At 39.6% G+C, this 14709-nt stretch overlaps 1 protein-coding gene across 1 annotated transcript in view; it reads right to left on the reverse strand.

Annotated features, from left to right (window-relative positions):
* Positions 1–1028: 1028 nt before the first annotated feature.
* The window catches only part of LOC124622908 (head-specific guanylate cyclase-like), a gene marked incomplete at its 5' end in the record, with an annotated part of 502892 nt that continues 489211 nt past the window's right edge, over positions 1029–14709 (reverse strand). Inside the window, 2 exons of the mRNA XM_047148698.1 lie at positions 1029–4761; positions 10143–10297. Of these exons, the coding sequence (XP_047004654.1) occupies positions 4569–4761; positions 10143–10297 (348 nt within the window). The remainder of the gene's footprint in view (positions 4762–10142; positions 10298–14709) is intronic.

Here is a 14709-nt window from a genome sequence, read left to right on the forward strand (position 1 = left end):
GAACCAATTGAACCACGCTCATAAGTGCTACAATTTTCCCTAACGCCTGTTATCTTGCAAGTACTCCTGCTAAGATATTTCTTGGTTGTCTAGAGTATAGAGATAGAATTTTGTAAGGAGCAATGGGTACCAAGGAATGAATATTTTATGAAGACTATGCGACAACTAAGATCCGATCGGGTGCGAAATGGAAACGGCAATGGAAATCCGTCGCGTTGCACGTTGCTCTTTTCAGTTCTGAACGTACAGTGAGCATGTGAAGGTACCTGTTGAGAGATTTCGCCTGATGTCTTGCTGCCCACATAATATAGCTGCAGTAAGTTTCCTTCTGCATCACGATTCTTGGCCGCACTCTGCATGGACAATGAAGACGCTACTGCAGTGTTTCGATGGGAAGCGTTTGATTACTTACCAAAGAGCCCGTAATTGGCTCCCCCTGAGCCTCATCTCTGGTCGCAGGAACCACTGGTTACGAAGACAACAATTTGGCACAGACAACGAGCTGCAGGCCAGCGTAGATGATTGGCGGGAGGCAGAGGCGGCTGCCGTCAATGAAGAGGTCATTGTAAAGTTGGTATATCACTATTTCAGATGCCTTAACTGGATCTGCGAGTATGTAGAGAAGTACCGGGAAGGCTTAGCTCACTGTTGGAAAGAAAATATTTTTGATTTTCAGAGAGGTTTCATTTGGGGACCGGTCGGACCTTACTTTCCGAACAGCCATCGTATATTACAGACAACACGTTGATAACAGTGCAGTACTAATGAGTAGCAATGATGTAGTCTTTGTCTAGATGTACACAGCTAAATGAATTAACTGGAAGGCATAATAAACATATAAATTCTCTTGATACTAATGAAATAAACTGAAATAGTCGGTGAGCAAACTACAGATTGTTAGGATTGGGAGAGACGAAAGGGGAAGAACAGAGGAAATGACGGAAAGAGAAATGAAGAATTGTACGTAGATATTATCCGACGAAAGACTTTCTAATATGTATGTTAGTCATTGAGTGAAACTGCTGCAAGACAGAGAGAAATAAATATTTTATTAATTTCACTTTTACATCAGTTTCGGTTAAATAATTACATATATTTTCAAGTAACATTGTACTGTATCTGCAGGCAAACAATTTCTATTGAGAATGAATTGATATACGTATCTTAAGTGAAGCTTCACGTCGCACAGGCGAAAGAGATGTCATAAGAGAGAGCAGTGCTTCCATAGCGAATGCTAGCAGCTGTGTCATAGGCGAATCGCGCGGACGCTCTTACTCTACTGGAGCTATGCCTTTCTTTTCGAACTCTAACACTTTGTGCTTTTCTTCAGCTGTCATGTCTCTTACGTGCTGAAGGTAATAGTGTTCTCCTCAGCATTCCTACCGAAAAACTTTAAAGCAGACAACTAATGCTATATTTACCCATCTGAATTGAGTTCAACCACAAAAAAACTGTGCTCCTAAAAAGGAGAAAAATGAAAAGAGATGTGCCCTGTTACGTTTAATGTTTCGTTATAAACATTCCATTAATCTGCCTTTAGAATTTCTATACATTAATTAGACCTTTTCTTCTGGAATGTTTGTTTCTCTTCCACTCAAATATATCAAATTTTGTTACAGATAGTTTTCTGCGTCTATGTTACGCATTCGACAATCTGAATAGTTCTTAGCAACTCTGAAAGCATTTCTTGGCTGTTCTGAATTCGTGTCCTCAAGAAATACGCAATAGGCTTAAAAAGTTCTAACATTTCACTCAGAACCAACCGATACAGACTAGATACTGTCTGACAAGAATAACATTGACATTTTCATCCTAAAAAAGCGTACCATATACATGAAAAATTCGCAGACAATCTCCTTCCCAAAAGTTCCGCATTTTGTCAATGTAAGATCCACATTTTGAGAACTAATTTTTGTACTCAACTTTTCCTGAAATGTCCTTCAGATTATATCAATCCCACCTCTTTTAAAATTAAGGGAACAGTGTTAAAATGATCTCTGCTTTCCAAAACAAAGACAATAAGACAGTTCCTCAAATGTAATATCCTCACGCGAAAAGCGGCTTTGAAGTATGCTGCGTAGGGAGTTGAATGAAAACACTAATTTTAATTCGTAGGTCTTCCCTGTAGATATTTTCAGGGAGTAATCATTCTACTATTTTAGTGAATTATGACCACAAAAGCACGTACTATAAAACGATGCCAAAAGCATAGTGATTTGATGTCATGTATTGATGAAACTACAGACGTGACTTAATTCATTCGATGTGATTGTCCATGAATGGAGAGACGGATTGACTACAGTTTCTTACTAACAACTGTTCACTGGAGTACAAAGCATCATTGACATGATTACATAGGCAAACTGTTAAGATTTTCTAAAGGTAGCTTTCATGTTAACCTACTTTGGGCGTATTGTAAGCTCAACAGGGCCAAAGTTTTGGTTTCACTTTGGACGCTAACAGTTGTGAAAGTAAGTATCTACGCGAATTGTTACCCAGGGTTCTTGGAGCTATGAGCTGAGAGCGGTTGATATACTGGAGTTTAGATCTTTCTAACGCAATATAAACATAAATTCACTTCCTGAGTAACTAAGGAACAAGTATTGCTACGATCTGTTGGAATCGTTTAAATGTGTGTATGAACGGCGTAGCACGTAGCTGTTTATGGCTTTCCTTGAACTTTCGTGTGTTATGATCTTATATTTATTGCAACTATATCATCTGGAAATTGACCTTACTGTTTCACACATAGTAAGCATTTCAATCAAGAACTGTGCTCCACGGGGCGCCATTAACTCTAGGTTTTACTAATGAGATGGGAAAAGTGTTTCCAAAAAGAATGGAAAGCATGAGTGATTTTTCTTCGTTTTACTTTCACAGTCCTCAATGGCAGATTCAGAAGCAGCTTTCACTTATATCCTTACAGCATGACTTACTATGCGTTATCAACTATTATCGCCTGGTGACCGGCACAAATTACTGTTTGATGCGGTCTTCGGTCGATGGATTTTTGCACTCTATGAATGGTAAGGTTTAATACCAATCTTCAGAAGTTTTAAATAAACCAGTAAAGTTTTTTGGTTAAATATTTGCACTGGTGCTATATGTTTTCAAGATATCACGTCACATACCAAATAAAAGTTTTACTTACGTAACACATTATGAGCTGTAGTGTGATGTTTGCAGATAATGAACTGCATTATCTGTTTTTCAACGTTGGTGCTGATATCACATGGTCCAGACGGAGAATGCCTAATAAGTATTATTTTGTCAGTTTATAACTTAGTGAAGAGCACTTTGATTAATTGTCCAGGTGAGGTACAATTCAACATCGATAAATGTTTTGATGCACTGGATACAGCTACGCCTAGCGTCTGCCCTAACACCTTTCGTTCGCATTATCGTTATGAATATCAGTGAGTACGCACTGAACTTCCTTATACAAGACACAAAATATATAACGAGACTTTGCAGATCTATTTTTTATTTAAAACATTTGGCATATTCTCCTCCCATGCCTCAAAATATTTGTTCCCTTGATAATATGTTGAGAAATGTATTTGGCTGCAGACAATTACACTTCTCGTTAATTTACAAACACTAACGGATGAGTAAACAGGTTCAGTGGTTTGTTTGGTAGTTCCTACTTCATTTAATCGAAGTCACGTAGGTATTGGTCTCCCGCCAAGGAATGAGTCAAGAAACAGAGGAAAACAGATACAATTTAACACTTTGCTGTGCTGTTGATGGGCATCCAAGGTACGTAACACGAAGGGAATATTTTAGAGTCAATATTGCCAACGCTTTGACTATGAAAGAACAGATGGAAAGGCACACAAGACATCCCTCCCAAACAGTGGGAGAAACATTGAGTAAATAGTCACCGGAAGAGAGATATGCCTCTTAAGTGGTTTACGAAGCACTTAACTAACAGAAATCTTAGAGTGACGTTTTAATAATTGTGTAATTCATTGCACAAGATTAGTCGTAGAAGATGATATCTGAATTTTCATTTGTCACCGTAAAAGTGAGTTTTAGGGACGCTGTTGGTAACATTAATAGTCTCCCGACAGTTTTTGTTGTCATAACTGAGAATTTTCTGCTCGCGTTTAAGCTTCATCCACGCGGGATCACGGGTCATTCAACCAGCCACGGGCGCTGATGCAGTGAGAGTACTTCACCACGATCGGTTACGACTCTCTCTTAATGTATTTAGGGGATCTGCAACATCATGGAACTTTCATTTAGCAGTAGAAGCTTGTTCGTAGGGATTTACGCTAAAGAAGTACACCTTTCGCGGATCGCATGGACTAAAGGTAACATGAAATATTAGAGGAGATTTCACAGTGTCTGACATTATCGAAAACTTGTCAATAGACAACCATATTCTCCTGCTTCGTGCCTTAAATTCATGTAGCATATACGAATGTACGAATGCCAATTCGAGGACCTGTCTGCTCTCTCGTAAATTTTCCTTCTCCAGCACCTCACTCCCTGGTCCGTAGTGGTTTACGCCTTGAATGTAGCGCCTGCTGGTCTGCTCACAGACGCACGTGGCGCTGAGCCGCCTAGCGGTGCTGCAGACCGAGCTCGGCAATCGCCGCCTCCACGTGGTCTGCGAGAGGTCGGTCCGCCGATAGAGACGGGTGTTTGTAGCCGAGCACGAAGTAGCACGTGCCCGGGATGTCCTTGGGGAATCCCTTTGGTAGACACTCGCGAGGCCGTTCCTCAAACTCGAAACCTGGTGTCTGCACCAGCCACCTGCAACAATAAGACAGTATTTCAAAGCTAAAAAGGGCACTTTACTCTCTCCTTCACAAATTCTGGGGCTCTTGGGAAAAGAAAGGTATTTAGAACTTTCAAATACTCTCTTGCACTTGAAAGAGATATTGAGATGGATCGACTGGGCATACGTTGATGTAGTACATACGTCTCAAATTCTCAACGCGAATGCAGTCCATAGTATCTAAGCGATTTACTCGTTTATACCTGATGTGTTCGTTCATGCTGCTCATACTTTGTAGCTCCGTAGTCACTTCTGTACCTTTTCATGTTGAGATGTACGTAATCTTGCGTTCCTCTTGAAAATCTCATTTCTGCCGCTACAGTGTTCTATCATTCTCTTCTGTAAAGAATTGTACTTCTCGGCCAAGTAAGGTAGACGTTCTTGCAATAATATTTCTGTCTCATCGCTCCTTTTTCAGGACTCTGTGCGAGACACAGTAAAAACGTCCGTCTGTCTGTCTGCCCGACTATTACAAAAATGGTTCAAATGGCTCTGAGCACTATGGGACTTAACATATGTGGTCATCAGCCCCCTACAACTTAGAACTACTTAAACCTAACTAACCTAAGGACATCACACACATCCATGCCCGAGGCAGGATTCGAGCCTGCGACCGTAGCAGTCGCGCGGCTCCGGACTGAGCGCCTAGAACCGCTACCGACTATTAAAATCCCTTTTCTTCGGCAAGGGGCAGTCATGAAAAATTGAAACTTATGCAGTATTCTAAGATCTACGTCTCATTGGTGATGAAAACAATTCAAAAATAAAGCCATTCATAGGTTTTTTTCGCAAACTTATTTATCAAAACTTGTTGGGTACTGCCCGTTGAACCGGTGTCATGAAATTTGGCAAGAAGCAAAGTTAAACAGTGCACATAAAGGAGAAAAACAGAAAATTGCTAATTTGTAACTATATCAGACGAAAAAAAGGTTTTTTGCTATTTGTTTTCCGACTGTCTGTCTGTCCGTCCGTCTGTTAGGAGCCCTTTTTCTCAGAAACGGGTAGAAGTATCATGTTAAAAATTATCTCATACACACTAAGACCTATAGTCCTTTCACGGTTTAGTAAATGAACACTTGTAAGGTATGGGCGGTTATGTCATATATTTCAACACTCACCGACACACACATCCCCACAGACCTAGAATCATGTAACTTGCCAAGCTGCAGTCTTTCAAAGTAAAACTGAAATAAAAAAGTATGAAAAATATTAATCTGTAATTATATCACTCTAAAGAAATTTCTTTTCTCACAATATACCCCACAGTCTGTTTGTCCGTCTGTTAAAATACGTTTTCTCAGGAAGGAAGGGATCTATGGACTGTGAAATTCATGTCATATACTGTCTACGGTCAGTCTACGGACACTGTTGTCAAACAGTTAAGCTTCTGAGTTTATGCTATCAGAAGATACGGTCGTATATGTAACATACCCAAATGCTCAGAAACTCACTGATTAAAGTCTATACGGTACTTTCTGTTCACCTAGAATCATGATATTTGTCAAGAAGCAAGGTTTCACAGTACAAATAAAGGAAAAAAAACATAATTGTTATTCTGTAATCTGATGGCTCAAATGGCTCTGAGCACTATGGGACTTAACATCTGTGGTCATCAGTCCCCTAGAACGTAGAACTACTTAAACCTAACTAACCTAAGGACATCACACACATCCATGCCCGAGGCAGAATTCGAACCTGCGACCGTAGCAGCCGCGCGGTTCCAGACTGAGCACCTAGAACCGCGAGACCACCGCGGCCGGCCCTGTAATCTGATAATCTCATAATTGTTAATCTGTAATTATATCACTCAAAAATATATAATATGCGACTTCAGACTTAAAATAAAAGCATTCTCGAAAGTCGTGGAGTTCCAGGGGCTGATGTCTTGCCATGACAATGTAGATAACAGACAAAAATGGTGTTTGGCTTCTTGGTTACAGATGAAAAGATACGTGATTCACTGTTTTGGAAATTTAGTTCGTAATTGGGTGAAGTATGGTCAGACTGATTCACTGATTCATCATTGGCCAGCCTAAATCGCTAAGAACAGAAACTTGAAGTTTGAAGTCGGTGTGGATCTCATAACGTAGGCATCGTTTAAGAAAGGATTGTCAATTCTACCCCTAACGTCATCAAATAGCGAATGAAAGACTGAAAATAAATTGCAATTAAGGAAATTTTGAAGCTATACTTAGAAAAATTTGTATTTCCTTTCTCAGTCAGAAAATAAAAAATGCATGTTTGAGAATTTTTGGAATCTCAACCACTGAGAGGGTAAAGCGTTCCTGAAAATAAATAATTACAAAATAACCACCAAAGGATTTTAAGGCTATATCTGTGACAATTAGTACTTGGCTTTTCGGTCAGATATAAAAAATAACTGTTTCAGTGATTCCTGAAATTGAACCCCTACGGGAGTGTAATAGGGATGAAAGTTAATAAGAAAATATTTGGTAACATTTAAAAAAATTTGAAGCTAAATTTATGATAATTCGCATTTCACTTCTAGGTCAGATATAAGAATTGGTATTTTACTTGTCGGTCAGATATACGAAAGTAGATGTTAGGGGATGAAAGTTACATGGAAATTTCACTCAAGAGAACGCAAATGAAATTATTAACAAAAACTTTGAATTCCAGCTACAAGAATCGCTTTTTGGTCAGAAATACATTAGAAAAAGACTATGCATAAACGGCCTTAATTAGTGTGAAGAGCTTAGAATGTGTAGCAGTTGGTGAACATCGTAAAAATTCGATGAAATGAAAACAGAAAAATCTCTGCAGGCCATTCAATCTACAGGAGTGAAGCAGCGGGTGTGGAGCTAGTGTAACAAAATTTATGATATCGTAATAGAAAATCTTTTAATGAATTTGCTCGACATCTGACTCTGCAGGATTATCATTGACCATTACACTTAATTCTGCACGAAAAACTGGAAGTGAAAATGTGCTTCATCAAACGAACATTAGAAAGAATTTTCCAACACTCTCTTTGCACTCTGCTTTTATTCACGATGTCTATGAAATTTCCCAAATCGTAATTCTTGAAATCTGAAGCCACATCAGGTTTAAACAGAATTCAAAACGACTGACGAAAAAGTTCTGTGAGAAAGGTCCGAAAAAGGAGAATATAATTTTAGCATATTGAAAATATAACGGCCACTGATTTTTCTTGTTCCTAGTGTATGAAACCAAAAAATAATAACTCAGACCTATTTTGCTTAGTAGTTGGCTTATTTTAATACGAGATTGAATACGAAGAGACCAAGATTGATAAAGGGGAACTCATCCCAAAATGGAGCAATCGTATTGGCGAGGTTGCCTGAATTGGGATTTGAATTCGTTCCTGGACCAATCTGTTCTCCAAATTTAGCTCAATGTGACTTCGGATATTCGAAGGACGGAAATTTTATCTTCCTTGAATACCTAGGAAGGAAGATTGACATTCAAAACGAACTCGGAGTGATCATAAGCAACTATCCATACCGCTTCCTTCCGCACCCCCTTGCCTTCTATCCATCGTCAGGCCTTAGTACTTGCAGATGGCGACCTTCACGGGAATTATTAATGACATTAGCGCTAAATCACAGTTTTCAGAAATGGGTTATTAGTGAAAAAATGCTCTTCGCTGATGACAGCAATATTGTAGTTACTGAGAAAACAAGAGAACTCCATGCTGAGAAATCAAATGAAACTCTCAAGGATGTTTATGATTGGTCAATAAGCAATAAAGTGACACTGAACATAAAGGAAACTAATGCCATGAATTTCAGTTTTAAGAGGTAAAATGACAATGTTAAATTAAATGTAGAGGTCTACTTTATAGACTGTGTAACAAATGCAAAACTTCTAGGAATGAATATTGATTCTCAGTTGAAGTGGTGTGAACACACAAAGGTACTTGCAACCAGAATGTCATCAGCATGTTATGGCCTTAGACTCCTATCATCAGTGTGTAAAATGCAGTGTGTTTTTCTTACATGTTATTCATATGTACACTCAGTTAGTAGCTATGGCATTCTTTTTGGCGAACAAATGCACGAAATATGAACACAATTTTCAAACTCCAGAATAGAGCCATAAGAATGGTAACCAAAAATACTATTCGAGCTCATTGTAAAGATTTGTTCACAACACTGGGGATTTTAACTGCTTCATGTAAATACATTTACCAGTCAGTTGTACACATCACAAATAACTTTGGTAATTGCGGCACAAACAGCTCTGTCCGTGACCATGCAACAAGAGATAGACTCAACTTACATTTTCAAGAGGAAATAAACATAAAACTCAAAACAGCATTTTCTATCAAGGAATAAAACTGTACAATAAATTACCAAAAGAGATTAAAGAAATTGCAAAAATAAACTTATTTCAAAAGGCAGATAAAAAGTATACATTTTATACATTGAAGGATTTATACATTGAAGGGGTTCGATAAGAAACGGGCCGGCCGCGGTGGTCTAGCGGTTGTAGGCGCGCAGTCCGGAACCGCGCGACTGCTACGGTCGCAGGTTCGAATCCTGCCTCGGGCATGGATGTGTGTGATGTCCTTAGGTTAGTTAGGTTTAAGTAGTTCTAAGTTCTAGGGGACTGATGACCACAGATGTTAAGTCCCATAGTGCTCAGAGCCATTTGATAAGAAACGTTATACAAATAAATAATAACAACAATGGTTATAAAATATCCAAAATTCGACATAATACCTTCACTTTATGCCACTTTCCATTGTTTTCTTCCATCCTACAAATACTTACCCCCAAGCTATGTATGACAGAATACTAACACCTCTTCCTCTTTCTGAGCTCAACATCTCACTCATTATGGAGTGATGGTGACTGGTTTTTCAGGATAGCAAATGGGACATTGCGGTACAGAAACTGGCCCAGAGATCACCAGTGTGTGTGCGCGCGCGCGCGCGCGCGCGTGTGTGTGTGTGTGTGTGTGTGTGTGTGTGTGTGTGTGTGTGTTTAGTGAGTGAAGTGCTATGAAACAATGTGCGAATAGTGTGTGGAGTGACTGATAGTGAGACATGAGAGAACAACTTATTTGTAAGAAAAGTATTGTATACCAGGAGTAAATCCAATGATTGTCTCTAACTAGAAGTCGCTAAATATATGTGTATACGAATTAGCTTATTTTAAATTGATCTAAATTTGTTAATACTTTGACATGTCGTATACACGTGTAAAAAGAGATCTACGGAGGAATAAATCTGCTGCTGCTGCTGCTGCTACTACTACTACTACTACTACTACTACTACATCTATAACAAGGAAAGTCAACAGAACATAGCTTCTAACATTCTGTGGAAATAGAATGTTTGTGTGGTGAAGGCGACATTTAGGCCGCTCACCTGTGCGTGGTGGGACTGACGTTGACGCGCAGGGGTTCCGAGCCAGACTCGAACTTGTTGGCGATGGTGACGTTGTTCCCGAACAGGCAGTAGCGCGGCATCATGCGGCCCACGACGCCGGCAAGCACGGTGCCCGTGTGCAGACCCACGCGCATCTGCAACAGCACACACTCTGCAACAGCATCCACGCAGGCGGCCACATCCGGATGTGCTGTGAGTAACGAAAGCGTCCTGTAAACGAATTTCGTGGCAGGTATATGTACTGACATTTTGCTGAGCCTCGTAAGATTTTTTATACAAGCTACGGATGTTGGAACACGTGAGGCAATACTGAGATTAAGGAAAGGCAAACCTACGTTTCTAGCATTTGTAGACTTAGAGAAAGCTTTTGACAATGTTCACTGGAATACTCTCTTTCAAATTCTAAAGGGGGCAGGGGTATAATACAGGGAGCGAAAGGCTATTTACAATTTGTACAGAAACCAGATCGCAGTTACAAGAGTCGAGGGGCATGAAAGGGAAGCAGTGGTTGGGAAGGGAGTGAGACAGGTTTATAGCCTCTCCCCGATGTTATTTAATCTGTATATTGAGCAAGCAGTAAAGGAAACAAAAGAAAAGTTCGGAGTAGGCATTAAAATCCATGGAGAAGAAATAAAAACTTTGAGGTTCGCCGATGACATTGTAATTCTGTCAGAGACAGCAAAGGACTTGGAAGAGCAGTAGAACGGAATGGACAGTGACTTGAGAGGAGGATATAAGATGAACATCAACAAAAGGAAAACGAGGATAATGGAATGTAGTCGAATTAAGTCGGGTGATGCTGAGGGAATTAGATTAGGAAATGAGACACTTAAGGTAGTAAAGGAGTTTTGCTATTTGGGGAGCAAAATAACTGATGATGGTCGAAGTAGAGAGGTTATATAATGTAGACTGGCAATGGCAAGGAAAGCGTTTCTGAAGAAGAGAAATTTGTTAACATCGAGTATAGATTTAAGTGTCAGGAAGTCGTTTCTGAAAGTATTTGTGTGGAGTGTAGCCATGTATGGAAGTGAAACATGGACAATAAATAGTTGGGACAAGAAGAGAATAGAAGCTTTCGTAATGTGGTGCTACAGAAGAATGTTGAAGATTAGGTGGGTAGATCACATAACTATTGAGGAGGTACTGAATAGGATTGGGGAGAAGAGGAGTTTGTGGCACAACTTGACTAGAAGAAGGGATCGGTTGGTAGGACATGCCCTGAGGCATCAAGGGATCACACATTTAGCATGGGAGGGCAGCGTGGAGGGTAAAAATCGTAGAGGGAGGCCAAGAGATGAATACACTAAGCAGATTCAGTAGGATGTAGGTTGCAATAAGTACTGGGATATGAAGAAGCTTGCACAGGATAGATTAGCATGGAGAGCTGCATCAAACCAGTCTCAGGACTGAAGACAATAACAACAACAACAACAACAACGGATGTGTAACCAGAATTGTAGAATTCTGTATTTGATAACAGCAGGGAAATGTTTTTGATATTGGGGCTGAGTTTTGTGAATTTCTCATCACTCTGAGATCCTTGCCATGTCAAATCAACGGAGTAGTCAGAAAAGGTCCACAGAAGTGTGAGAAATTTTTTAATCACTTCTTTTGGTAAACATGAGGGTGCCACGGAGGCACTCGGCAAACTTTAGTGGCAGACGCTACAAAAGAGAAACTGTGCGTAGCTAGATATATATTTAAAATTTCAGGAACCTGTATTCTAATAAAAGTCCGATAACAGGTTACGTTGCTACGTATTCGTCTAGCGAAATGTCAGTGACTAAAAAATTTGAGGAATTTTGGCTCATACCGAGCCTAACTGACACGCATTGTTGCTGTGTTCTACGAAAGTGGTATACTACCTGAAGTACCCTCCTCCACTCACCGAAAGGCAGTAGCTCTTCCCCGTCTTAGACACATATCCAAGTTCAAGTTTCAAAGTAACATGCGTTATTTTCACTTACAGCAACCGTTTGTTCATATATTTGCATGCTTATGCGATCTCAGGTAGACCACTTTAGCAGCCAGAAAAAAATGTTATGACTGTGTCTTTGTTAGTTCATTCAGAATCATTACAGCTTCTCTGATTGTGAGTGTATGGTCTTAAATGGCGAACGCCATTTAATCGAGAAATAAAGCATTCTGGGAGATATGAGGACTAAGATAAGTGTTGGCAACTTTGCCCGCACTCCAATTTATGCAGCGCAGAGTATTGTCACGATTTGGATACAGTTATATTTCCCTTCGTGAACTGGATGTACCTCTGTTCAGATGTCGTTTGCAACAATAACACCCAAAATTCACTTCAGACAACGAAATATTTCCTAACATTTTCACACGTAAGTACCTCTTTCCTTATTACGTTCTTAACATTTTACAACACACCATCCAAAAAACTATTTCAGAACCATGATAAGTTTGAATTTCTCCATCCGCTTCGTTCAAAAATGTTCAGCTCGGTCGGTACTTTCCTCCAACTTCTCAACGCCCTGTCGTGAGTCGTGGACTGGGCTAGTCCTTTACGCCACTTCTTGCGAAAGACAGAATTCCTGGTTTGAGTACCGAACTGCCATTCTATTTTAAATATATGAGAAATTTTCAAAGTAGTTCCTTCTTCACATCTTCATTTTATTTTACGAGTGCGAACTATTTGTGTTTGAAATAGCTTTAGTTATCAAGAAATAGAAGACCCACCGCTAAGGAGTTACCTGAATGGGGCGGAAATTGTTAGGTGTGATGTACGTTTAGAGACAAACAAATTATTGCTATTAGAGAAAAATTGAATAATTTATTAAAGAGAAAGAGCTTCACAAATTGAGCAAATCAATAACGTGTTGGTTCACCTCTGCGCAATCAGTTATTCGTCTTGGCATAGATAGTTGGATTGAGGGATATCGTGCAAAATTCTGTCCAATTGGCGCTTTACTTTGGCAAAATCTCGGCCCGGTTGGAAGGGTCTGCCCACAATACTACAAGTTTAGAGACCCGGGGACCTTGCTGCCCTTGATATTTCTTTAGTCTTGCTTCCATTATCCACCACAATGTCAGAATTACCTCTCTAGATCCTTAACATTTCCGTCGCCAAACTAAACGTCATATAACGAATTCTCAATTTTCTTTTCCTTTCTTCTGCATATTATTTTTGGCAGCAAGTTGGATACATGAGTTGTTAAGGTAATCATGCGATAATACTTGCACTTGTCGGCTATCTTCAGAATTGTGTGTTGATATTTTTCCGAAATTCAGATGGTAGATTGCCAGACTCATACACTGTATGCACCAACGTGAATAGTCGTCTTGTGGCCACTTACCCAAATGATTTTAGAAATTCTGATAGAATGATATCTATCTCTTCTGCCTTGCTTGATCTTAAGTCCTCCAATATTCTCTTAAATTCTTTTAAAATCCGATTCTAATAGTGTATATCTGTTCTAAATCGGACCACTGTATCTTCTTCTATCACATCACACAAATCACCCCCCTTCAATGTACTCTTTCCATCTATGCGCACTCTCCTCTGCATTTAAGAGTGGAATTTCCATTACACTTTTAATGTTACCACGCTTGATTTTAATTTAACCAAAGGTTGTTTTGACTTTCCTATATGGCGAGTCATTTATTCGGACAGTCATGCCCTTTTCCATTTCTTCACATTTTTTGTGCAGCTATTTCGTCTTAGGTTCCCTGCTCTACCTGTTTATTGCATTCCTCAGCGACTTGTAACCCAAAATTCCTGAATTTTCCTTCTTTCATCGACCAACTGAAGTATTTCTTCTGTTGCCCATGGTTTGTTCCCATTTGGCTTCTTTGTACCTAAGTTTTTCTTTCCAACATCTGTGATTCTCCTTTTTGCAGATGTTCATTCCTCTTCAACTGTACTGCCTACTGAGCTATTCCTCACTGCTGTATCTATAAACTCTAAGATCTTCAACGTTATCTCGTCATTCCTTAGTGCATCCTCCGTATCCTACTTCTTTGCTGATTGATTCTTCCTGACTAATCTCCTAAACTTCAGCCTACTCTTCACACTACTACATTGATGTCTGAGTCTGTGTCTGCTACTGGGTATGCCTTACAGTCCAGAATCTGATTCCGGAATCCCTCTCTGACCATTACTAATGTAACTGCTATTTCTAGCTGAAATTTATTACAGAACTCAATTAGTCTTTCTCCTGTCTCGTTGCTTGTTCCAAGCCCACTTTGTCCTGTAATGTATTTTCTACTCCTTCCCCTACAACTGCATCCCAGTATCCCATTACTATCAGAGTTTCGTCTCTATTTGCGTAGTGTATTACCCTGTCATTATCGTCACATACTTTCTCTATTTCTCCATCTTCAGCTTACGACGTCGGGATGTATGCCTAAACTATCGCTGTTGGTGTTGTTTGCTGTAGATTCTGGTATGAACAGCTCTTCACTGAACTGTTAACAGTAATACACTCCCTGTCCTACCTTGCTATTCATAACGAAACTACTCCTGTGATACATTTTCTGCTGCTGTTTATATTACCCTATACTCATCTGACCAGAATTCCTTGTCTTC

The sequence above is a fragment of the Schistocerca americana genome, chromosome 7, assembly GCF_021461395.2.
Source record: "Schistocerca americana isolate TAMUIC-IGC-003095 chromosome 7, iqSchAmer2.1, whole genome shotgun sequence".
Taxonomy (NCBI): Eukaryota; Metazoa; Arthropoda; class Insecta; order Orthoptera; family Acrididae; genus Schistocerca; species Schistocerca americana.